Below are 27,008 nucleotides of genomic sequence, written 5' to 3' on the forward strand. Positions count from 1 at the left end.
AAAAATGACTTTTTCAAAGTCAGAAGTAAGCAAATAGCAGAAGAAGCACACAAATCCAAGTATGTTGACTATAAGCACAATACTCCATCCACCATACCATTTAGCTTCCCAAATGAAATTTAGCAGAAAATTGACGAGTAATTTTTTTGTGTGCTGAATATCTAATATTAAAAAAAAACCTCTTTTTTTTTGGTATGGATATTAGTTGGTGGGAGAGGTTGAAAAAAAGAAAGACCTTGAAAAAATTCTAAAACTTTAGGATCAAATTGTTTTACTAGCTTAGATATGTGCGCTCTTAGGATATGATAGTGATAGTACAGAAGATCACAGTGAACACATTTACAAGGCCAATTTTTGGAGAAGCAGTTGGTCAGTCATTGATTAAGCACTTACTAGAGGCCAGGAAACGTGCTAAGCACTTTACAATTACTATATCATTTGATCCTCACAACAACCCTGGGAAGTAAATGCCATAATTATCCCCATTTTACAAATGAGGAAACTGAGGGTAAATGATTTGCCCAAGGTCACAGAACAAGTAAGTACCTGAAACCAGACTTGAACTCAGGTCTTTTTGACTCCAGGCCCAGCTCTCTTTCTACTTCACCCTTAACTCTCCCTTCTCACATAGTACACTAGTTCTTATTAGTTGTCAGGGTATGTAATGTTCCTTGGAGGCAACCTTAGGTTAGGTTTCAGTCCAGACTTTATATATTTAAAATAGCCTGAAATTTAAAGTGGAGGAAATCTATTTTCAGTCATTCTTTTCATCCTTCTGCCCATCTAATCTATGACTCCCTACAACTCTCCAGCATGTTGCCTGATCTAGCTGCAAGTGAGGCAAATGATGAGTGTGCAATCACTTCCAGTAAAAAGCCATTCTCCAACATAATGAAGCTCCCTGCTAGGAAATGGTGCCTGCTCATCAGCCCCAAATTGCCCTTGCTTCTTTTTCATTTTCATTCAATTGCTCCTCATTATGCCCAGTTGGGCCACTCTTGGGACACTGACCTGCAAGCTCAAGTATAGAGGAGAAGCACTGAAAAGGTCTGAAATAAATGAAAGCAGCTTCAACCACAACATTGTGGTACAGTGAGCTATCATCTTGTCTATTCAGCTCCTAGTCATCTATTTTATTTTTGTTTCCAAAAGTTTCTGAAAAACCTATCAGGTATTTTATAAATGACATATTGGAATCATGCTTTGACTGATATCTAGGTTGTGACTGTGACTGGTTCTTCATTTCCTTGTTGGTTTTCGTTTAGTTTGAATTTTTGCAAAAATGTGATGATAATGATGATGACTGACTGTGACTGACACACATCGTCAATTTAAATTTGGAGAAGCAGCATAGCATGATGGATAGAGAATTGATTTCCTAGCCAAAATACCCTCAATTTAAATCCTGCATCTGACTCACATGGGCTATATTACCTGGTCAAGTCACTTAACCTTGTAGTGCTCAAAGCTGATCTCAAAATGTAAGTTGCAAAGCGGAAATCAACCTGAATTGGTAGAGAGACTCTATATTGGGAGTTTCTTGTACTCTTAAAATCACAGGTTAGGTCTAAAATTTGCAAAGTGTTTTATATATAATACAATACCCATAAGGTAATTATCATATGCGCTATTATCATTTTATAGAAATGGGATTCAGAAAAGTCAGATTACTTGTCTGTGGTTCCATAAGCTGGTTATTATCAGAGTCAAAATTGGATGCCAGATCTTCCTAACTCATTCTGGTATTCTATCAACTAGAATATACACTTTCAAAATTAATAATGACATATGAGTTGCTGTCCTAAAAGGAGATCTGTTCTGGTGAGAGATATAAAAAAATAAACCATATAGATTGAACCAAAGCTATCATGAAATAAGATATTGTACAATGTATGTAATTGGGCTAGGAATAAGGTTAAATGGCTTGCCCAGAGTCACACAGCTAGTAAGTGTCTGAGGCCAGATTTGAACTAACTCCACATCCAGTGCTCTATCCATTGAGCCACCTAATGAGCCCACATCCAATCATATCCAAGTTGATTTTTTATTACTTCCTAAGGCTGTTTCCACTAAATTTCTAACCTAGTAATTAGTTATAAGTTGAGCTGACTGAGAGTGTCAAAGACTGTGCCAAAAGTACACACACTCTGGAAGGTCCTACTGAGCTGTGATAGCTAAAAGAGTTGATTGGTCTTACAAAGACCAGGCTGAGTGCAGAGAGACTCATCACAAGATGGTCAGATACCAAGTAATGAAAGAAATGCTTTTTGTTTTCACCACAGTCAGTAATGAAGACCTCCTACTTTGGCACCAAAAGGATAGAAAAGTCAAAATTCCTGGGTGAAAGTATTTTTATAATTTACACTCTGTCATGTTCATGTTAGATAATGTACAAATCTTTTTTTCTGGAGTCCCAGATAGATGTTAACTCCCTAAAAACTCCCTTTTCCCCTGATCTCAGACAGTCATTCTTTTGAATAAGCAGCATTTTTTTTTCCTTTATGTATCTCATCCCTAAAATCCAAGGGCAGCCTGAGTCATCAAACGGCCTCAACCATCCACTTCCTCTGACACATTTGGATTTCATTTGCATTTGACAACCCAAGGTGGAGATAGTTCTGCAAGATCTCAGGTTCTGAAATAGTGAAATGCAATGTATAGGGAGAGATGACTCAGGCAGAACCTAATAATGAACAATAGTTAACATTTATATAGCACCTACTATGTTACAGGCACCATGCTAAGTGCTTTATAATTACTTATCTGGGGCATCTACATGGTATAGTGGATAGAGTGCTGGACCTGGAGTCAGGAGATCTGAGTTCAAATCTGCCCTCAGATACTTACTAGACGTGTTACCCAGGGCAAGTCACAACTCTGATTTATTTCATTTCATCCTTGCAAGAATTCTGAGAGATAGGTGCCATTATTATCCCCATTTTACAAATGAAGGTACTAATGAGAACAGAGGTTAAGCCATTTGTCCAGGGTCACACAGCTAATATCTGAGACTAGATTTGAATTCAGGTCTTCCAGACTCCAGAACCAGCACTCTATCCCCTGTACCAGATAGCTGCACATAGCAATGAATACCAGACTTCATAGGTATGAGTCACGGTAACTCTAGAACAAAGGTTCTTTACCATTTAGTGTGTCTTGGCCTCCTTTGGCAGTCTGGCAAAGTCTATGATCCCCTTCTCAGAAAAGTCTTTCTAAATACATAAAAATAAATATTACAAAAACAACGGCAGTTTCAATATATCACAGGTTGCAATAAGAAATTAAACGGGAATTTGGGGGGAGTTTTGAGGAAGCCTCAAATGACTTGTGAGAGCCAGAAGAGCCTCTGACCAAATACTTCACCTAAATTCTATAATAAGGTGTTGTAAATACCCCATAAAATAAAAATAGAATTCAGATATCTTCTCTAGAACAAAGGGAGGGCCAAAAAATTTTATGTAGATTTCCTAGATTGTGAGGGTGCCTAACCCCTATGATATATAAGGGATAGATATATATTCAAATAGTTATGACTTATTTTTTAAGTTAACAGACCCCCAATAAAGAACCCCTGCTCTAGGAGGAAGGTTAACTGTGAGGTGAATTGGGAATGCTCAATCTCCTTCTAAATCTCCTTCTTAAAAACTTTGACCTACATAGAGATATCAGAGTTTTAATGGGAACATTGATAAAAACAATAATCATGTTATATTTGCTTCATTTTTGGAATATTGTCAAATAAACATCAAACATGGAAGAATTTCCCCAAAAGATCATTTCATTGACTGCCTCACCCAGATATAATTGGAACTACAAGAGTGGCAATGACCATTGGCTTCCCCAATTCCAAAAAGTTTTGTGCACCAGACATTCCAAATTGAGCCACTAGGCTTGTTCCCAAGGCCCTGATGACATCCCTTTTATTCCTGGAGGCTCTGATTAACCTCATTCCGCTCTACATATTAAGACTGGAGCCAGTGCACTAGAAACTAGTCTACAGGAATAGTTAAAAACAGGTGGACATCATCATCAGGGGGTCAGCTTTCTAGTAAATGGGTCCTGCATAGTTATCTATGTTGGTCCTTAGAGGGTAAGAAAAGGTAGTCTTTTATAATCTTTTCAAGTTGGTAAGATCATTCAGTTTTTGCACTTCAGTGGCATACCTAGGGTTACCACAATGTCATGCTAAGGCATCAGAGTAGGACTTAAGGGGAATAATTATTTTGTTTTAGAAAATTGGTACTGGGCCTGGTCTTATTAATGAATAGGAAATTATTTTCTTCTAAAATGTAAATTACAAGTACTCTTTCTAGATCTGAAGAAAGTACCCTATTCCTTATGATTCACAGATTTTTAAACCAGAAAAGACCTTAAAAATCATCCATTCTAAATCCCTCATTTTACACAAAAAAAGTAAGTCCCACAGAAGATAAATGACTTCTCCAAGGTCATGCAGCTACTAGGCAGAATCAATCCTACCACTCAAGTGTCCTGACATAAACTATAGCTCTTTCCACTGAACCAGGTCACTTCAAAAGTGAATAATTTAAAAAACAACATTTTGCATTCTACTTCCTTAATCACAAATATTAGCTATCCCTAACATTTTTTTCTCCCCTTTCTTAGCACTAACAACAAACAAATCAGGTTCTTCTTTCCCAAACTGTAGGATTTTTCTGCTTAAAATATAAAATAAACACTTCAGTTTTCCCAGATGATGAACTTGGCAACAACATCCATATTGAAGAAGAAATCCAATTTTTCAAATTTTTAGATCTGTGTATACAATATACAGCTGTATATGAATTATGAATGTACAGTGTTATAAATAGGATACACTAAAAACAAGTTATTTCAGAAGCAACATAATTACATTGTTTCCAAAGCTTAATTAGCATAAAAGGCATAACGGTGTAATCAAATAATTATTGATTAACACACAGGATCCAGATGTGTTGGATGGGAATGGCAATTATCTGAGAAAACTACAGGTGTTTAAAATTCATGGCCTATAAAAGAGATGCAGTCCCCCATCAGCATCATGTAGGAAAGCTCAGTGTTTGCAGGTAAAGCCCAATATGTTCAACGCAGTTCTAATATATCAAAACTTCAGATGTCTGAGTATTCCCCTCTTCAAGAGGGGCTTCGTAGAAAAATCTTATTCTGGGTATCACTAACATGGGATACTACCACAAGCCCTTTGACTGAATCTCCTAGAGGAGCAAGTCTTAACAGTGACATCCCTAAGACTTTGCAATCTTGAAAAAAAAATGAGACAGTATAATGAAGACAGACAGCTGGTGAATGAATGGTCAGCTACAGATGAGACAGAGGGAGAATGAAATGGAGTAGAAAAGCAAAGGTTATTAGCAAATTGCAGACCTTAACAGGCAGTTAAAGCTTCCCACCACCACCCTAGTGTAGACCTGCAGCTAAAGTAGGCTTCATTAACAGTAGTATACCCCATTTGTATCTAATGGGGATTAATGACTCCTTTAGATTAGACATTAGCGAACCAGAGATGCTTAGCTTTGTTCCTGCCAATTTAGTTGTGTGACCAATATAGACTTAATTCACAGTAGGGAATTATGAGAAATGATCTTCTTTTTGGAATTTCTCTACCCTGGGATAGCACAGAGTCTGACTTATTTTTAAATACACTTCAGGGATAGAGCTGATCTCTTGCCAAACTTCATTCTTTCCAGAAAATCTTGGAAGTTTTTAGTCAGAATCCTAATAAGGCTGATATGACCAATATGCTAGAGGTACCTTAAAAAAGCGGTCTCACAAATGGTGTGGCCACACCATGGGTGTAGTGTAAGGCTATTAGAAGGGGTGTCAGTCTACAATATTTTTAAGCACTTATTCTGTCTCAGACACTGTGTGTGAAGAATTTGCAATTTCCATGTATATGTATTAATTATATTTGCTTATATAAAAAAGGAAATTAAACTTACTAATATCTAGTATACTGATGAATGATCGCTGTATCAAATGAAAAAAATTGATATACTAATGATGTTTTTATACCTGACTATTTGAATTTGTGGATTAAATAGCTCTATCCACATGTAAACAAACATAGGTACATAAGTTAAAATAAACTAATCTTCATGAAATGTATACATGGCTTTAAAAGATTCCTATAAAGAAAATAAGATTAACAAGATTCTAAGAGCACAAATGAACAAAAATGTATGATGGAAGTATATGAGCCCTTTCGAGTATATGAGCAACATGGAGCTAAAAAGGAGTGATTTAACCAGTTTTGACAAGACATTTAGTGGTGAGTGACCATGAAAATATTTTGTACAGTGCAGGATTTTACCATTTATATCATCGCAAAATTTTTATTGCACTTAATAATGAATTAAACTTTTTTTTATAAAGAGGCAAATCTTTATAATTTGCTGATATTTTCAGAGAAGACTAGTAGCTATGAGTATGCTACCTAGATCATATTTTCAGAAAAAACCCACATATACACACATGCTCTTGCTATCCCTTCAAGATAAACATAATATTTTAATAGTAAGAAAGGAAGTGTTTTTCTAAAAAGAAACTTCTGCTGTTAAAAAAAATCTTTAAATGGGTTTTTCAGAATATATGATTTTGTTGCTAAAAATGACATTACCTATAAAAACTTTCAAATCTACATAATTTAAAAAAAATTTGAGGTAGAATTTCCTAACCTGCTTTTAAAAAGTTTCCAAACAATGAGTTTCAGGAGGTTTGAACCTATTTGTTAAAAATATGAAACTTTTAGTATCTTCTGATTAATTTGCAAGAAAAATTGAATGAACAAATTATATCATGGAAGAATGGAATTTACTGCTAAATTTTAACAAAAAAAAACTATGCATAATTGGGGAGTGGGATTGAAGAGTGAACGTTATGACTTAGTAAACATAGCCAATGATGCCTTTCTTTCATTTGAATCTGCACTTCTTTGTGAAGTAAGTTTTTCAGCTATAAAAGGTAACCATTAAGGCCAAGTATCAAAATAAACTTAATTTAGAAATTTTTCAAATTGTTGTAACACAAAATTCTAAATCAAAGTTTTCAGAAGAAATAAAACAGATTTACCCAAATTACTCTGACTTAAATATTGTTTGCAATAATATTCACTGACAGCAAAAAGGGATTTCTTGCCACTTCTGAATAAAATAAAAATCGTAAATAATGTTTCACATACATCACATTTTTAAAATTCATAGTTTAGTAATATCTTACAATATATCTTACCACAGTGGTGAATCTAGGCTAGTACCTCATTTAAGCAAATACATATGTATTGTGTGTATATGTCTATGTACATGTGTGTATACACATACATGTGTATATGTATTTATGTATATGTGTGTGTGTGTGCGCATGCACACACACACATACATACTACAATTCACTCAATCTCCCAGTGCCTCTATAAATGTACAAGTTTCATAGTAGATGTCAGTCTGCATTAGCAGAGAGAGATTTTTCACTGGGAGTCCCCTAGACTAATGAACTTCTAGATCCAGTTCCCCTCTGCCCCATCCAAAAAAGTAAAGAGAGGAATACCTGTAAGAATATGATTGTGATAGTCGAGGTGTAATAACGAAAATATGAGCCCTGGCGATAGCAAAGGAAATAAAAAAGGAAGAAATGGATGGGAGAAATATTGAAAACCTAACTGCCGCCTCTGATGCATTTATTTCTGAGGCGCTGAAGACACTGTCAAACCTAAACTCAAATTTTGCCCTCTCTTTGAAGCATCAATCCCCCTCCCTGTTAGCAGCTTTGTATCTGCCACTGCTGGGGATGGGACTAGGGGTGTTGAAGACATATGAACCTTTATCAGGAACTTTCACTCATCACTTCAGAATATCCAAGCAGAAGCCTTGACATCAGATAAAGGGGCTCTATCTACCTGTTCTTTACCTGGCTTATGCTGTATATAGATACTTCCCTGACTTCTTCCTTTGGGGTATTAAGAGGAACCCTTAGACTTTGAACCCCATAATCGTTTCTACAACTAGCAGCTTCTCACAGAGTAGTCATAGTGGGAGCATGAGCCAATAACCGTTAAAGCTAGGTGGAGGGGACAGTTGTTTCCTGGCAGATAGGTCAGTCTCCCCAAGCTGAATCTGAGTAAATCGTGAGGACCAATAAAAGGAAGGGACAAGAATAGATCACTAGTCCTGTGGCCTAAACTGCATGGTGCCTGGCTAGTCATTGTGCTAGACTGTATTTCTATGAACTCATGCCCCATCATTTTCTTTTACCGGGGTGTAAACTCCTACAGAGTTTGCTAATCTATTCAGTATTCTAGCTCCAGAGCTGCCTCTGATGTATTTACTTCAGTCACTGAGGGTAAAAATGGTACTATCTTTTAATGCATTTCTCTACCTCATATACAAGATTAGCTTGACAGGATTTTTCAAATGCCTCACTGAAGTCTAGTTCGACAGTGTTTACATCATTTCCTTGAGCCAGTCTATAAGTCACGCAAACATATCAAAGAAGAAAATTGAGCTCATCTGAAATCCATATTTTAGTGAATCTAGGGTACTACCTTAAAAGAAATATCATTATTATTATCATCATCATCATCTTTATAATTTCAAATTCTTAAATATGCTAATGAACTGTGATTTCACCAATCAGCCTATTTCTTCTAGTAATGATGACCCATATCTACCTATATGGGTCTCTATTGGTGATGCCCACTTCTAAATTTTGCCTCAGGGAATTCAACCAACATGCTAGAGTCCTTCCTTGAGTACTCCTTACATTGTAAATCTGAAAGTAGAGCACTATAGCTGTCATTCTTCAACCTTGCCATTTGTAGCAGCAAGTACCCTGGTATACACAGGAGGGCCTGCTGTACAGATTCTTAGGTCTGTTTTTCTAAAAGGAAAGCAAGTTTTTGAGGGGTCAACAATCTTCTTTAGTTACATTCACTAACAGAAAACACAAGCAGAAAAATAAATATCAAAAGACAAGGCTTTCAACTGGCTAACCATAAGCAATACATACATCACAGATCAACAGACAGATCCAGCTGTCTGATCAGTACGTACATACAGAGTTAACAGAGAAAGAAGCACCAACATCTGGGTTTTCAAGGTTGGGGCAGGGGTGGGGGAAGCAGGGGCTTCTTAATGGCTACCCAGCATCTCATCTGGCACATAAACCTTCTTCCAAAGAGCAAGCCCCAAAGTAAAACCTCACCTCAGACTATATGGACACTTTTCAGAGAAGGAGGGCATCAGGACCCTCTTGATCCAGTGATTCATTGAAATTAACCAAAGCTTCCCTTAATGGGCTGCAGGGTGGGGAAGATCTTTAACCCTAATGAACATTACACCATCTAACCCATCTTGTTCAGCAAGCAACTTTTAAATATCTGCTATGTTCAAGGCATTGTGTTACATGCCTAAGATGCAAAGATAAGAAGTGATACAGTTCTTCTGCTTGTGGAATTTATACTGCAATTTACAGTTACATAACTACATTGTGTTAACTAACAACTCTTTAGTTATTTATATGTAACTATATATATATGGCATATTCATGCATATAGACATATTATCATATTTATATGTATGTATACACACAGATCTTTATTCTCTCCCCATTAGAGTGTAAGCTGCTTAGGAGTAGAGAATGTCTCATTCACTGCATTTGGATCTCCAATGCCCAGCACAGTGCCTGGAAAAGTGCTTACTTATTAAATCCTTCTTGATTTGTTGATTGAGATAACATGTATCCAAGCAGTTATGATACCAAGCAAAATAAGATGGGCCATAGAAGAGATCCAGACCAAATGCTTTCCAAAAATTTGAGATCATCTTAAACTGATAGAATTGGGGAAGACTTCATGGGAAAGGTGACAATTAAGGTGAGCCTTAATGAAAGAGAAGGGTTTTAGTGACATTTCTTTTGCTATGTGTTCTACTATATTTTCCATTTCAGCCTGCTGCTTAACTTTTATTTCATGGAATGGTTATTATCATCACGGATGTTTCAGTGCCTACTGTGAGCAAAATACTTGAGAAAGGAGCAGTGGTCATCTAATCTTCCAAATTAGCATTCAGGAATTAATCACCTCTGAATTGACTTTGAAAAGGCAACTAGAAAATGTAAAGGTTTTAAGAAGTTTTAACTGTCCTGATTCTGTTAAAAGAGACATAAACCCAAAGGTAACTGTCTGAGATTGAACATAATCTAGTTCTTTAGCTGAAGGAGACCTCCTTCTCCAAGGTCACATTTATAGCAGAATGCCATTTTCACTTTTGAATGGGATAGATTCTGATAAAAGAAAATGAAAAGACAAAGAAAGTGGGGAACATTGTACGAAATGGATTTTAATGACCTTTTGAGCAGCAAATAAGGAGAGGCATAAAATGGGATTTTATTATCTGCAATAGGAAGACCATTTCTGGCAAGAGAGTGGATTAGCTACAGTTAAATTAAACTCCAAAGTGAAGGCAGTGCTAAAAACAAAGTGCATAAAAGCAGATTGGGTCTTTGATTTACGAGAAATCGCAAATTGGCATACTATGCAGATGTGAATATCCATTTTTTTCTAATGTCCTCTACATACCACAGTCAAAGATTCTTAGCATTTTAGAGTTGGAAGGAAAATGAGATCATCTTTTTCCAATTCTCTCTCATTTTACAGGTGGGGAAATCAAGTCTAAATCCTAAATAATTCCACCATATGAGGGAGGTAATTACTGGTACAAACAGAAGTACACCCCAGATCTTTTTATGCCCCGTCTGGTGTGTCTTGAACCCTACAACAAGCTGCCTGGAAAATTTTAGTGGTGTTTTTCATGTTTGGAAGTTCTACTGACACACTAATGTAGATTATAGATTTTTAAAAACACAGCATGCTTTTAAAACCCCATTTTATATAAATTTTGGTATTTGCCACATTAAAAACATGCCACAAAGTCTGAGATTCAAAATAATGGATTTTTAAAAAGGGGAAAGAAGAATTTAAAGAAGAAAAATCTGCAGCCTTGGATGAAACTGTTTATAGGATGAATAGTTGATGTATGGCTGCTAATTTTTTTCCTCTTAAATCCTTCTTGCTTTCATTTATGTGCATACGTAGATGGTACACACATATATACATATATTATGACAGGTATATATAGTACATTTGAGACTTAGTGTGATCGAGTAAATGAAAAGAAGTAGAAAACCTCCTTGAAGTCAAGAAGACATGGGATCATATCCTATGGTCTACCACCATCCCCACCCACACCAAAGTTTTCTCTCTAAAATAAACATTTCCATTTGCTTCAACAGACTCTCACATGTCATCCACTTGAGACCCTTCACCATCCTGGGTGTTCTTCAGGTTTTCAACGTCCTCTCTAAAATGTGCTACCTAATAATGAGCACAATAGTTCAGATATGGCCCGACCAAGGCACATGACAGCTTTGTGAGGGTGGAAAGGTTATTTAAATTCTCCATATGCACAAATAACTTTCTTAGACTCTTTTATAATTAAAAACCAATCTCCTGTTTGTTTGTCATTATAGATTTCCACATCTGTAGTGTTCCACACCACTATATTCTGTCTCACTCTCTCTGTCTCTCACTCTCTCTGTTTCTGTGTCTTTCTCCCTCCATCTCTCTGAAATTGTGTTCGTCCTTCATTGCAAAGAAGACCACGCCATCAGAGAAATGATGACAAGATTTGCACTTGACTTTGTTTTGAGTGGGGGAGGGCTGTGCGGGTCACCAGCCTCACTTCTCCTCCAGAACCATCTGAAATAAGCATACACACACACATACACATGCACACTTTTTATTATATTCAAAAGCCAAAATCTGGCTCCTTCTGTTTTAACTTTGGCTCAACCTAAAAAACCTACTGTTGTCCCTGCTTTATGTCTAGGAAGATTTTTTTCCACTTCCCACTCCAAGTTTGAATGAGCACCAATTGATATGTTTCAGTTAGCTTATACTGCTGAAGGACTATGTGGTAACAGTTGTTCAGTTGCTGAAGGCCAACTGCATACTACTGAACTAGGAAGCAGGGGAGGGGTCACTCAGTCACTGGGTTCTTTCCAGACTAGGCAGGCAGAACTCAGACACTGGACTCTACAAAAACCACAGTGTTTCCGGCCAATCTACTGCCCACTCTGTGTTGCCTCTGCAGTCTCCACTATCTCTAGCCTTTGGCTCAGCTAGGTCTTCTGTGCTCCTTTTACCAGGACTGTTACAGTGCTGTGTATTTTCAGGTGGAATATTACCATGTTCATTCAGCATGAGCAGTGAACTTTACCTAGGATTGCCAGAGGTCTTTCTTCTTTGATTCCCTGCAGGGCCTCAGCTCTGAAGTTTGTTGTATCCAGGGAGGAGCTAGAGAGGGATCTAGCCTGTGGTGTGTGGCAGAGTAGGTATTTCAAGAAGGAATCTCACTCTTCTTGGTAGTGACCAGCCTAGTTATATTTCCAAAATTCCTGATGTGGTCTTATGCAGATGAGTGACTGGGAACAAAGATACCCAGGCAGTCTGAGTCCCTGACAAATTCATTGCCTTCACTAACTTCAGTAGAGTCAATTGGCCTCAAACCCCTTCCAAAGTATAAGATGCTTCCTTTACATCTTAAAGAGCTTTTCCTATACATTTCAATGTTTCTATTTGTCCTTTATGGCTTCAACTTTAGTGAGGTTTAAACAGGACATACATAATACAGTGGATAGAACACCAGCCTGGAGTCAGGAAGACCTGAGTTCAAATCCAGCCTCAGGCATTTACAAGCTGTGTGACCTTGGGCAAGTCACTTAGCTCTATTTGCTTTGAATTTTCTCATCTATACAATGAGCTAGAGGAAGAAATAGCAAACTACTCCAGTAATATTGTCAAAAAAAACCCAAATGTCATAAAGAGTCAGACATGACTGAAAGAACTGAAAACATCAACAATTAGAGTTCACCCTCATCTATGTAAAATTCAGAAAGAAACAGGATGACATAGTGGGTAAAAACCTTAGAAAAATGTGTTCAAAACCTTTATATATATTGGTGATATCTCAATACCCCCAAGAAATTTTCTAAGATTATAATTTGCAGGAAAACTAGCATTCGGCACCTTTATTGGAAGCTCACTATACCATGAGGTTCAGGAGTAAAAAAAAATAGCAAAATATTCAGTAATTCAAATTTTGATGCTGCTCCCTTGTTTCAGTCATATTTGACTCTTTGTGACCCCGTTTGGAGTTTTTTCAGCAAAGATACTTAGTCATTTGCATTTCTTTTTCCAGCTCATTTTACAGATGAAGAAACTGAGGGTTAAGGGACTTGCCCAGGGTCACACAGCTAGTAAGTATCTGAGGCCAGATTTGAACTCAGATCTTCTTGACTTTAATCCTGGCACTCTATCCACTACACCAAGAATCATAAGGTCTTAAAATTCATTAGAGCTAAAAGGGACATTGGAGTTCATTTCATCTTTTCATTCCACTGTTATTCTTCTGAACACAATGCCTTGCTCTTCAGTTGACACTTTCCTAACTCATGGAATCTTTAAATTCTGACATCATGTACCTTTTCCAAGTTGAAATTTGGGTTCCAGCAGATGATTAATTTTATAGCTTACACATACCTGTCCATAGCTTAGTGTGCAGTATGGTGTTTAACATTCCTATGACCACCAAAGTAGCAGCTAAGACACAAAACTTCATGGACTCATGCACTTATAGGTTTTTCTAAAGAAAAAATAATGGGTCTATGTATTATATTTTCTTTCTTTTGTCCCATGTAGGAAACTAAATTGCTGCAGTTGCTCTTATGATTTAAAAGAAGGTGAGAATGTTTGGATCCATGTATATTCATATAGTTTCTATTGAGAGGATGGACTCACATCCAATCTTGTTATGTCACTTCACCAAGGATATATACAAAGAGATACAGCTTCCATTTACTTTGCTGCAAGTGGTCATTTTCATATTTTATTTCAGTCATTTCCAAGAGAGCTGGAGTTTATAAATAGGTTCTATTGCCATCTCTCATACTTCTGAATTAAGGGAGAATCACGGTGAAGAGTTTTTATGAACCTTACAGATCTGTATCATTAGTTCATAAATTCACCTGTTTTATACTGATAATATAAATTTGAATCAAAGCTATATTGAAAGACTTGTCTTTCTGAAGCAGAAAAAGGTACCATGAAAGAACACTTACAAAACAGAAATCACTGATGAATTTTAATAGATCATATTGGCTCATTCCGAAACTAATGAAGTCTACAGACATGGAGGATGATGCCTTCCCTGTAGTGATCAGGAGTGGCTGGTAGGAATTAAATTGGATTGCCAGGAAAGAGGACATTTGGAATGAAGCTAAACGAGGTTTGTTTGGAGTAAATCACTGTAAGTTAAGCTGAATTTAGTAGATAATGCAATCATGTCTCTGAAATGTGTTCTTTTCAAAATATACCTATGAGGCATCCATGTGGGGAAATCAACAGAAAAAAAATGTGTAAGTAACATCTTTAAAAGAAGATCTGATTATATTTACAAATTCCTTTGTTTGGCATTAAAGACATCCCAACTTGACTCCACCCTACCTTTACAGCCTCATATTACTCCCCTTCATATATTCAGTGGTCCAGCCACCATGGCTTTGTTACTGCTACTCATACATAGCACTCCCTCTCTCTTCTCTGAGCCTGCATATGGACTATTCCTCCTACATGGAATACACCCTTTCCTTACCTCCACTTCTAGGAATCCCCTTCAACAACAGCTTAAGTATCACCTCCTTCACAAGACCTTTCCTAACCCCCTAGCTACAAATGCTTTCCCCTCACTAAAATATCTTTCATTTCTGAATTTATCTTGCATATTATTTATATATGCTTATATATAAGCAGCTCGGTGGCACAGTGGATAAAGCATCGAGACTGGAGTTAGAAATTCATCTTCCTGAGTTCAAATCTGGCCTCAGATGCTTGCTAGCTTTGTGATTCTGAGCACGTCATTTGACTCAGTTTCCTCATCTGTAAAATGAGCTAGAGAGGAAATGGCAAACCATTCCAGTGTTTTTGCCAAGAAAACCCCAGATGGGGTCACAGAGAGTTGGATGCAACTGGAAAATGGCTGAATAACTGGAATATATGCATGTGTTTTAGCTCCCAGTAGAACATAAGCTCCTTGGGAGCAGGAACTGTTTTTTTTTTAATTTTTGTATTCCCAGTGCCTCACACAGTGCTTAGCACCTGATAGGTATGTAATAAATACTAGTTGATTGCTTTACATTTGTATTGCCTGATTTTTATATTCATATTTACTGAGGAGAGGGTAACGATGTAAGCATTTATTTAGCACCTACTGTTTACCAGACACTGTGGTAAGCACTTTACAAATATTATTTCATTGGCCTTCACAACAACCCTGTGAGGTAGGTACTATTATTATGCCCATTTATAGCTGAGGAAAATTAAGCAGACCGAGGTTAAGTGACTTGCTCAAGGTCACACAACTGTTACGTTTCTGAGGCCAGATTTGAACTGGTGTCTTCCTGACTCCAAGTTTAATGCCCTGTCCATTGTGCCACCAGATGCCTTCTGAGCTGAATAAACCTCAGATACAGAGCCTGAAAAACTCTAGGAAATCCTTCTTGGCCTAAGAAAGGGCATTAGGGTCTCCCTGAAGTCTTCTGCCCTGACACAAATCCTCATCTCCTCTCCTCCAAGATGAACCTCAGGAAAGCAACCTAATGAGAACTAAGCAGTCAGCAAAGCTTGTGTAGAAGCTATATTTAGTGAGCTTAAAATTGATTCTAATATTACAGCCCCTACTGAGGAATAAAGTATATGACAAGTTATTCAGCATAATTCATGAACATCCCCAGTCTTCATTGCAATGCAATCCAGTGCATTCCATTTCCTTCCACAAGTATTTGATGACTACTTCCTTTGGGAAAACTTGCCCTGCTCAGCACTGGTTCAAGCAGAAGCAGGTTGAACATTTGTCAATCAAAAATGTACTGAGTGCCTACTCTTTGCCATGCACAATGTTAGATTCTGCAGACACAGGACTCTAGGCCCTGGACTCTCTCCACTGCACCACCTAGCTGCTGATTATGTATACATTATCATATATTTGCTGCAAGAGATAATAATAATATTTTACGTTTACATAACACTTGAACATTTAGAAAAGTGCTTTACTTTAAGTATCTCATTTAGTGTTCAACACAATTCCATGAGACAGATACTCATTTTAAAGAGGTCTGACCAGGGATCTGGGCTCTGTTAACTAAACCAAGCTGTCTGGAGAACAGAAAGCATTGAAATAGAATGGTATGAGGAATTCACGCAAGGAAAGATCCCCAGTTACTGACAGATAACCAGAAAACTTTGGTCAAGAATCCACATTGATTTTGTAAGACTGATACATGTGAAAAACATCTTGATTATGAAAGATATCTCATAGTAGATCTAACTATTCATAGGTCTATCAAAATTTTCTGCCACAACAATTGAAGATCATACCTATTATTTGTAACACAAAGTACCAGACAATGGGTCTATCTACATTTACTTCAATTGACTGGAAAGGAATCTGCAAAAAAAGATCTTTATTCAGGCTATTACCACTATGCCTTGTTACTTTAAAGCAGATTGTCAGATTGAAAAGACGGTAAATATTTTTTAAAAGACTTTACGGTATGTATACTATTTAATTTGATGTATGATTATTATCAGATCATGAAGATAAAATAAAGTTATGCTAAAAACAAATATTTTTAGATTTGCACTTTGGCTTTTAAAGTTTGTGGTTTTTTTTTAAGTGGTATCCTATTCTTGAATATACAGATTTAAGGAAGAAAATAATATTTAATGAGACATAGTAATTAATGAAATGATGCTCTGAAGAAGATTAGTAAAAGTGGGCAAGACAATGCATTTTTCATTACGCACCATGTGAAAATGGAAAATATTCTATAATAAGAGTATATTCTGTTGGTTTAAAAATCAGCTAATGTCTCAATGTTTCTTAAATTGCCTTGAATTTTTCCATCTAGATTTAGATGGTAACTTATAAAGTGAACGAAAGCATTCTGAATATCGCTTAGTCTGAACCAATTCTTTATTCATTTTTTAACACAACACTTCTTCTTATCAATGAACCATTTAGTTATGTTTGCTGTTGAATCCCTGCACCATGGGAAATGGAGAGAGGGAAAGACCTGATACATTTCACTGATGAGGAATAACTAACAAATCCCAAGTAAAAGAACCTTTCAGAGAAAATAAAAATTTATTCTGAGACTTACCTGAGAGAACAAACAGAAAATTGGGTTGGACTTGGAATCAAGAAGACCTGAGTTCAAATACAGCTTTAGATATTTACTATCTGCTGAATTTTCAATTCTATTCAATAAACATTTATTAAGTACCTACTATGTGTCAGGTTCTGTGGTATGCACTGAGGATACACATAAAGGGGCAAATAAAGTCCCTGCCCTCAAGGAGATTACTATCAAATTGGGGAAAACAACACATAAAAGAAAACTGGTGGGGGCTGGGAGGAAGGATGCTAAGGTATGCCAGGAGAGAAGGCTTCTTGTTTCATGTATTTCTGACTAAACAGAACTACAGATGGAAAATGGAGTGGTCGGGGGAAGCCGAGGTCCTTCCCACTATAAAAGAAAGCTTTGGGTGGAGTTCAGTGCTCCACCTTCTGGTTTTCCAATCAGAAGGGAGAAGAGGTTGAGGGAGTTGCTGGTTCTGAGTGTCCAAGGCTGAGTTAAACAGTATAATGAGATTTGGCAACCTTAGTTTCCTCATGTGTAAAAAGGGCTTATTAATGTCAATTAGATTTTTGTGAAGATCAAATGAGGTAAAGTACTTTGCAAAATTTGAAGTAATATATAAATTTTTCTGTTTTTATTATTACTATTAAGATCTCTTGAGGTGATAAAATTTTAAAGACCTAGGAAAGATGTAAGATAGAAATTTAGCGCCAAAGGTCCAGTGGTGGAACATAAGCACGGAGGTAGTGGGAATATACTCCAAAGGATAACAGTGGGTATCAGCAAAATAAGACTGTTGCATGAAACTTCTCCACCTAGAACTACATTCATGTTAATCATACCCATTCTTTCTTCTGATGCATTGCCATTACCATGGTCATAGACACTTGTCACCATTTTTAAAGGTACAAATCCAAGTCATATAAGATTGAGAAAACAGGCGGGCATGGGTAAGGTAACCGGGCTGATTGGCTAAGAAATTCTTTCTTTCAGAGTGACATGAAGCAGAAAAAGAACCCTTAGAAACATTTTCTTTAGAGCCTGTGGGCATTTTTTTTCTGTACACCCCATGAAGACATATTTGGACCACAAAGCAAAGCTGCTAATAATTCTTCCCTTGCCACTGCAGCTGCGGAAGGTAGCCAGTTCCTTTGTTCAAAAGTTATAAAGATTAAAGAAAATCTGTCCTGGAGAAGAGTTTACTGTTTTCCAAGATTCCTGGCTAAACATCTTCATTCTTCTCAACAATTTCTTATTTGACATGCTTTATTGAACAATCACACATCCAAAGCATCTTGCTCTGGACGTGCTCCAATTTGTCAATGTCCCTTTTAAATGCGGACACAATACTATAAACATCTAATAATAATGCTATAATATAATAATAATAATACTATAAATATCTAATCATTGAGAAGCATGGTTGGACTATTCTCTTCATTCAGAAATATTCTATTAATATAGCATTATACCACCTTCAGGTACTTTTTAGCTGGTTTCAATTCAAACCCATATTCAAAAAGAGAGGATTTCCTACCACTGAAAATATTCAGAAGACTGTGGTGCAAATTTGCAAAGAAATTCCAAAGAATTATGTTCTGAAATATTGAAGTGATGGGATCATCATGTAGTCCTCCAGGGTAAACAGTTTTAGGCTTTTAATGGTATGATATAGTTAGAAGAGCAGGCAGCAAGGTGGTAGAATAATATATAAATAGGATAATGGACCTGGAATCAGGAAGGCTCATCTTTCTCAGTTCAAAAATGGCCTTGGACACTTATCAGCTATGTCATCCTAGGCAAGTCACTTAGCATTATTTGCCTCAGTGTCTTCATCTGTAAAATGAACTGGAGAAGAAAATGACAAATCACCCCAGCATCTTTGCCAAGAAAACCCCAAATGGGGTCACAAAGAGTTGGACACAACTGGAACAACAACAACACTTAGAAGAGAGCTGAACTTTAAATAAGACCTGGGTTCAAATCCAGCTTCCAAAACTCACCAGTGGTTTTGTTATTGGCTTGTAATTTAACTTCTCAAAAAGCCAATAATAAAGGTAGTCTTTCCTTATTCATAGAATTGTAAGAAACATATTCTGTGTATTTTTAGCTGCTGTGTTAGTTTGAGATTTTATCTGAGTGTATAAGTTCCAGTATGGTTGTTGAGATATCAGTCTCAATACTTTAGATAGACTATCATATGCACTGGTGCTTCACGAACATATATACACATATAGAAAACAATTTTTAAAATAAAACAACTAGAAGATCTAGTGTTTGAATTTCTGACTTCTTGAGACTTTGGAATTTACATCTCTCTCAGACAATTAGTTTCAGTAACGATAACCATAGTTCAATAGCTTAAACTTAGAATCTATAGGGGAGGGGGAGGAGGTTAATATCTCATATCCAAACAGATTATTTCACTTTTCCCCCTGCTGTTTTTAATTAAACACTGAAATTACATCTCTTCCTCTGAACTAAATTTGAGATGGTAATATAATAAGATCTTTCCTCTCTCCCTTTACTACATAGGATACCGATCTAATGACATTTAACATCTCAGTGCACCGGTCTTGGTGGCGAGAACATGGACCAGGCTGTGTACGGAGAGTACTGCCACCTTCGGCTCATGGAATGATGGATGACTACACTTACGTTTCGGTGACAGGCTGTGTGATTGACTTTCAGTACCTGGAGGTCATCCACAGTGCCATCCAAATACTTCTTTCTGTAAGTTTTCCTTTTTCCTGGCTGTTCCTTTCTGTATAAATATTGTGTTCCCTGACTTCTCTCACACATTGGTAACACCACAAAAGAAAATATGGAGAACGTTTTGCTTTTCATGTCTAGGGAATGATATATGTAGGTATAATTACTGATAGATTGTATCATTTTCTTTGAACCTTTGGGCACCCAGACATTTTGCTTTAGGGATCCGTTGCAGTCATTATCAACTACATACTATTTAATATAATGATGTTCTTGATCCTGCAGAAGACACATATTGTCCATTAGCAACTTCAGATTACTCTGCAAATGGATTCTTCCCTTGCATTCCAGGGAAAGAAAAGGTCTGGAAATCCTCAACCTCCTGAATTTATAGGTGGAAGTGATTTCACTTGGCAGAAAATGCAATCAATCTAATAAGTATCACATTGCAAAAACCTACAGAACTACTTTTTAGTCTCTCTAGAGTATTTTTCTCTTTGTTTTTGTTTTTTACAAGGCATTAATTATAGTAGTACATAGAAATGTTAGGTTAGGATGTTTATTCACTAAAGTAAGAGAAAAATTGGTATTTCAAAAGGGGAAATGGGTAATGGATTGCATTGTGCCTCTGTGGGGAGTCACAATTTCTGCCTGCTACTCTGCTGCTCCTGAACTATGCCAGGCACATCTGGAGTCTCATATTTATGGTTCAAAATTCATTCAAGGAATCACACATGTTTAAGAATGAACTGCCAATGTGATCAATAGGAAAGTGACCTAGAAGATATATCTACCTGTCCTTAAACTGTTCTGATCATGCTTTTCAAGCAAATCAGCTCATCTGAATATGTACAAAAACCTATGACTACCAAAATGAAAACTAAACAGAATGGCATGCCACATGACAAAAGCATCCCCCAAGTCACCAGCCCTGCTTATAAACCCCCCCCAATACCTCTTCAGTTTTGACATTGCTTTAGAGTTAACCTAAATGCTATTTCATTTCATTCCATAGAATATTGGAAAGACTAATCTGATCTGACTTAATTACTGGTGATATTGATATGTAATATTAATTTATAGACCTGCATTTTTATTTGGTAACAACTTTCAATTGAAATTGAATTATGGAAAGTTAAGTTAAAGAAAAATCAAAAATAAAGACTAAGATTCACCCTTGTTCCAACTGTATTATCATTAAAAAGTTTAAAACATATGCATTTACTCTACTAATTATCAAAAAATTACAAAAGATAAAATAAAGGTATGCTCCAAAAAGATTATTTTTAAAATTTTTACTTTGATTTTTAAAGCTGTTTTTAAACAAAGGAACCTCCTATTCACCCATATATAGACTTGCAAAAATCAAGATATATATTGTGACAAAATGATTAACTAAAAATGTTTCTCACTAAATAATAAAGATAATCCATAAAGTTGTCTTAAAGCATGAAAACTAATTATTTTCAGAAATTGCACCATGAGTTCATTTCCAAGATATGGTAGAACTTGCGAAAAACAGTCTTTCTTGCTAGGTAATCTATGTATATAGAATAATTAAAGAAATTTCAAATGATTGTTTAATCATAACAGAAAAGCAACAGTAAAACATGCACACAGGAAAACAAATAATTTTTAAAAATTGTTCTTTGAGTTTGGCATTACAGCTTTGAGGAGGTCTTTATTCCCTTTAATGAGGTCATAAAATTCAGGGCATGAATACTTTAACTTGTGCCATATGTGAAGTTCTACTTTCAAAATGTCAACTATTAATTCAGTGTGAGTCATGTGAATGAAGAAAAATAACTAGTGGCTTCCAGTTTGCCATCAATAATACTTAGACACACTAACAGCTCCAACAAAATGAAATTGCTTTATATTTCATCCCCTATTTAATGCTGCATAACTATATGTTTATTCATGTGTAGAGTCCCTTCTGGACCACCCTTACAAATCTCACTCAATGCTTGGGTCCTCTGGGGTTATGACTGTGCCAAGAATTCTGTAAGTCTATACTCCTAAATATACCTCAAGAGTACACACACAGATTCACTCCCTTCCATAGTCAAAGGACACATTTAGCTCAAAATAAAGGTAATTATCAAGATTGGATCATAAGAACAATAGCTATAATATACCCCTCCCCCAATAAACCTAGACCCTCTTCTTTCAGAAACACATACAATGCTGTTTGGAAGAGTGGGTACACAAGAACACCAGGACAGAGGCACAGATATGGGGGACACATGTGGCCAAGGCAATTCACACTGCTAGCACTACAGGGACCCAACAATTTTTCTCCTTGGGTTCTCACCATGCTCTCTGTGGGTGCAGAGTATCCACCGGACAGGTTGTTTGCCTCCAACTGCACATAAAAAACATTCTACAAACTCAATATAAAGCTAGTAATGGATCTTGCTACCAACTAGAGCCATAAATGGAATCTTGCCATGGGCAAATACCATACACTACATCTGGGACAAGCAACATAAATTAAGAAAACAAGCAAACAAGCTTGTCTACCCCGCATAAGAGTTAGTCAGAACAGTTCATGGAACTGTATCCATATGTGGAGAAATAACCTAGGAGAACAGATGAATGATAAAGAGAGAGAAATAAGAGAAAATGGAGACAACTTTCATATTTTAAAAAAGGCTTCTTAAAGATCTTTCTGGGAGACAAAATCCTGAGAATAATTTGCTGCCATTCAAACAACTCACAGAATAATATAATTCAACTTCAAGTCTAAAAAAAGGGATTTATATACTTCTCTAAAAGAGAACCAGAGGAACTGACAGAGATTGCTTATTAGAGATATCAAGTAGAGCATTTGAGATTTTAACTTTTTTTAGGAAAAAATAAACATGGAAGCCAGTGGGAGCACAAATTTCTCAGGGATTTGATTGTAAAACGATACAAACTAGGAGGGAGGTCTTTTCTATTTCATTAAAAGTAAATTAGACAACAAGGGATTGGTATGGAGATGCTTGATTCCTATATTCACAAGTATGAGATTATATTCTACTTGTTCTGAATGCCTGTCACTCATTCATTCTCTCCATTCATTGTCCTTTCCTTTAGTCTCCTTCTAGAGGGGTATATGATAGTGTTCAAATGTAGTACTTCAAAACTTGGTTGATATATTTGTAAAGGCACTTTTTTTCTTTTAAAAAGTTGTTCAGTTTATCTAGTAACTTCTGAGGGTAAAAACATTTATGGAGTAATTTGTAATGGACTCTAATAGTTTTTTCTAGAATGACTCTTTGATATTAAATGCATTTTTCTAGTATCTAGCATAAATGGAATGTTCCCTTTTTTGGTATTTATAGTAAATCATCATGCCAGCTTGTGGAATAATAAGAAGGTAACCAGCTGTTTTATAATGCAACAAAATTTATTGGTACAGAAATTATTTCTACGGACTAACTCCAATTCAAATGACTGGCAAGGTGAAAGTGTTTATTTGATGAAGAACTGAGGTACTGAAGGAAAAATATGCCCTAAGGGAGAAATGCTAATAAAAGTAGGGTTGTTACTGCCTAAAATCCTTGCCTTTAAATTTTTTTTCATCTTTTTTTTAGCAAGTAGTTATGCTCATGTATAATTCTGACTGTAGCATTCTGCCTCAGGATGTAAGTAGCTGCTTTCTAATTTCACTGGTAGAATGTATCTATGAGACCATCATTTCATTATTATATGATTAATCATTCAATCAGCAGTCATTTATAAAATGCCTATGATGTGCCGGGCAATGGGTTCGGTACCAAGACAGCAAGACAAAAATGAGACAGTTCTTGTTTCTATTGGAGAGATAATATGTACATGCATAAGGAAATATAAAATTGTTGTTTGTCCTTCATTTTCAAAGAGGACTGATGACATCACAGGTGATGTCTTGACTTGCACGTGAGTTGGATTTAAGTGAGGCGGAGTTGTACAAAGTAGTCAACTTCACTCTCTCTTCCTGAGTCATCAAAATCTAGTTGCAGGATAAAAGTCAAGACAGCTGGTGATGGCCCAAGATGCAGTGGATGAGCTTAGTCTTCAAGGCCTGACCAAGGTCTAAGCACTCCACAGAGCCTGCTTCAGCCACCTTCATGAAGGGTATATAATGTATATGCAAGATAAATAGACGGTCGATCATAGACTCAAAGCTAGAAGGGACCTTCAGGGTGATCCAATTAAAAGTCTTAGAGTTGAAGGAATCAGGTCTATATCATCACTGAAATGTGATCACTTAGCTTCAGCTTGAAAGCTTCTAGCAACAGAGAAACCCCTTCTTTTCACCAGGGATCCTCTTTTGGTTTTTTGACAGTGGTAATACCTAGGTAGTTCTTCCTTGTAATGAACCAGAACTCTCCTTCCTGTTGTTTCTAAGTATGGTGCAAATTCTGCTAACCAGATCAGGTAAATCTATTCCTTCCCAAAAGACTGCCCCTCAACTATTTGAAGACAGAAACTATAGATAGCATCTTCTCAAGCAAACGTTAATGTTGGCCATGGTATACTGTGTCCTTGTTTGTGTAGTTCTAAGGCTATTTGCATGGCACAGTTTTTGAAGTGTGAGGTGCATTGCTAATACTTCTTAAGTCTAGACAATTGACAAAACAATAAATCAAACCATGATTTGTAGTGTTTGCAGAGTTCTGAGGTGTAAATGGTCACACTGAATATTTAGTAGGCTCTTGAACCAGCTAATGGAGCTAGCTCCAAAATGCCTCTAGATTCCTCCTCTCTGCTTCAGATACAAGGTTGAGTTTCCTGGATAAATGGTTCCTAGATGCTGGCAACTTCCCAGTTGTTCCCCTGAATAGAACTTTATACTAGTATCAAACTCTGATTTCAACTCATCTGCTCCTAGCTGTTTAGATGTGGCAGCAATAACAAGTCCACTTGTGCCCTGCCCTCTGCCCATTCCTCTCAACCACCAACCCCAGCAACAACATTCTGCCATAGCCAGCATACAACACTGTTATAGCTATTTGCATTTATTGACAGAGATAGTCAAGTAATATCATAGCACATGGAATAATGCAAGAGAGTGTCTAAGAATACTTCCCACATTCTACCTACCTGAAAGTCCTTGGAAGTATTCCTGAACAATCAAACATTATTTAGATACAGCATTATTTAGCTCACTCTTTGTGACCCATTGCTATAAGTACAAACATCCAAGATTGACCAAAGGAATGGACAATTAACATGGGGATCTTATTTGCTCTTTAGGAGACTTGCTAATGAGAGAACATATTTGCTACATCACGTTGACAGCAAAAGGAATTATGCTGAAAGTCAGAAGACCTGTTTTCAAATCCTGTGACTTCCCATAGTACCCGTGTGACCTTGGACAAGTCATTCAACTTCTTTGGACCTAATTTTCTCATATGTAAAATTAGAGAGTTAGACTAAGATCCTTCACAAATCTAGAGTGTATGCCTCTTTATTACAGTCTTAGATCTAGAAAGTAGCTTTGAGAACCTCTAGTTTAATGTGTACCCTCTCACTTCCTCATTCCTAGATGACAATCAATAGGGTAGAACTTAGAAAGCATCTTTATTTTGTTCCATCTCTGATACAAAGGAAAAAGCTGTATTTAATTATGACCTCAAATAACACCCAAGTTATTTCCGACACAGAATCCAATTAGAGCAGTGATGTGAATGGGGAGAAAGGAAGCACAGAGACCATAACGTTTTCCAACTGGAAAACTGCTTTCCCAGTTGCTTCCCTATCTTTCCATGGTCTAAAGATTTTTTTTACTAGCTTAGTCATAGACTTACTTACCCTGCTTTCTTCAATCAAGGAAATTCACAGTCCCTATTGAAATGTATGCAGATACATTGCTAAGCCATACACTATGAATACACTTCAGATTATTTTCATCCTTGGTATTTCTACTTACATAACCTTCTCTTGTGTCTATCATCTTTTCTCCGCTCATGCAACCACCACCATAGCTGAGGACTTCATCCCTTCTTACTAGTATCATTGCAATGGACTTCTAACTGGTCTCCCTTTCTCAAGTCTCTCCCTGCTTTAGTCCATCCTCCACTCAAGTGACAGGGTGACTTTTCTAACATATAGATATGATCATGGCAGCCTCCTGATCACTAAGTTCCATTACCTCTAGGACCGAATATAAAAACTCTCAATAACAGGACCGACCCTTCCTACCTTTTCAGTCTTCTTACAATTTACCACTCTAGAATGCTGCCACACTAGCTTACTTGTTTTTTGCTCATAGCACTCCTCTTTGCATATTCAGTGTCTTTGGTCTCCATTTTCTATACCTGGAGTGATTTATCCACTCACCTCTGGCTCTCAGTTTCCATGGTTTCCTTCAAGATTTAGCTCAAGGAGGCAGAGGTAAAATGGTGGAGAAAGGCTAGGAAGTTTCCTGAGACCTTCCCACTTTCCCTCAGAAAAAAAATGTGAAATCAAGCCTCTAAAAAGATTCTGGAGTGACAGAGCCTACACAAAAATGGAGTGAAAGAAATTTCCAGCTTAAGATAACAGGGTTTCAGGAAATGTCTGTCTCAATTGCATAAAAGGGTGAGCACAGCCCAGTGCAAATGGTGTCTGGGCAAGCCAGAGGGAAGTTTTTAGCCATTGAACAGAATAGCAGCAGAGTCCCCTTGGTCCTGGCTCAACAATCCAAAGGTACAGCAGGCCAGCTGTGAGACCTCTAGCCCCCAGAGCAGAAGGCACCACAGGCATGACTAAGCCAAATTACCTGAGCACAGTGGGTAAGCTGCCAGCACCTGAGGCCACAGAACAGAAAACCAGTGCCCAGATCCCAAACCCCCAGCACAAGAAGATTGGAACAGTGACCTCTGTGTCCCAGGGACAGAGCTCAACTTTCAAAGTCACAAAATAGACTCAAAAATGTGCAAAAAAAAAAAAAAGAAAAAAGAAAGCCCTGACCATAAAAAGGTACTATGGTAACAGGGAAGATCAAAACACAAATCCATAAGAGGACAACAATGTCAAAATGCCTACATACAAAGTCTCAAAGGGGAAGATAAATTGGT

At 36.9% G+C, this 27,008-nt stretch overlaps 1 protein-coding gene across 1 annotated transcript in view; it reads left to right on the forward strand.

Annotated features, from left to right (window-relative positions):
* NKAIN3 (sodium/potassium transporting ATPase interacting 3) overlaps window positions 1-27,008 on the forward strand; it is an 838,213-nt gene that overhangs the window by 617,120 nt on the left and 194,085 nt on the right. Inside the window, exon 4 of the mRNA XM_072604673.1 lies at window positions 19,801-19,998. Within this exon, the coding sequence (XP_072460774.1) occupies window positions 19,801-19,998 (198 nt within the window). The remainder of the gene's footprint in view (window positions 1-19,800; window positions 19,999-27,008) is intronic.

The sequence above is a fragment of the Notamacropus eugenii genome, chromosome 4 (assembly GCF_028372415.1).
Source record: "Notamacropus eugenii isolate mMacEug1 chromosome 4, mMacEug1.pri_v2, whole genome shotgun sequence".
NCBI classification, from domain to species: Eukaryota; Metazoa; Chordata; class Mammalia; order Diprotodontia; family Macropodidae; genus Notamacropus; species Notamacropus eugenii.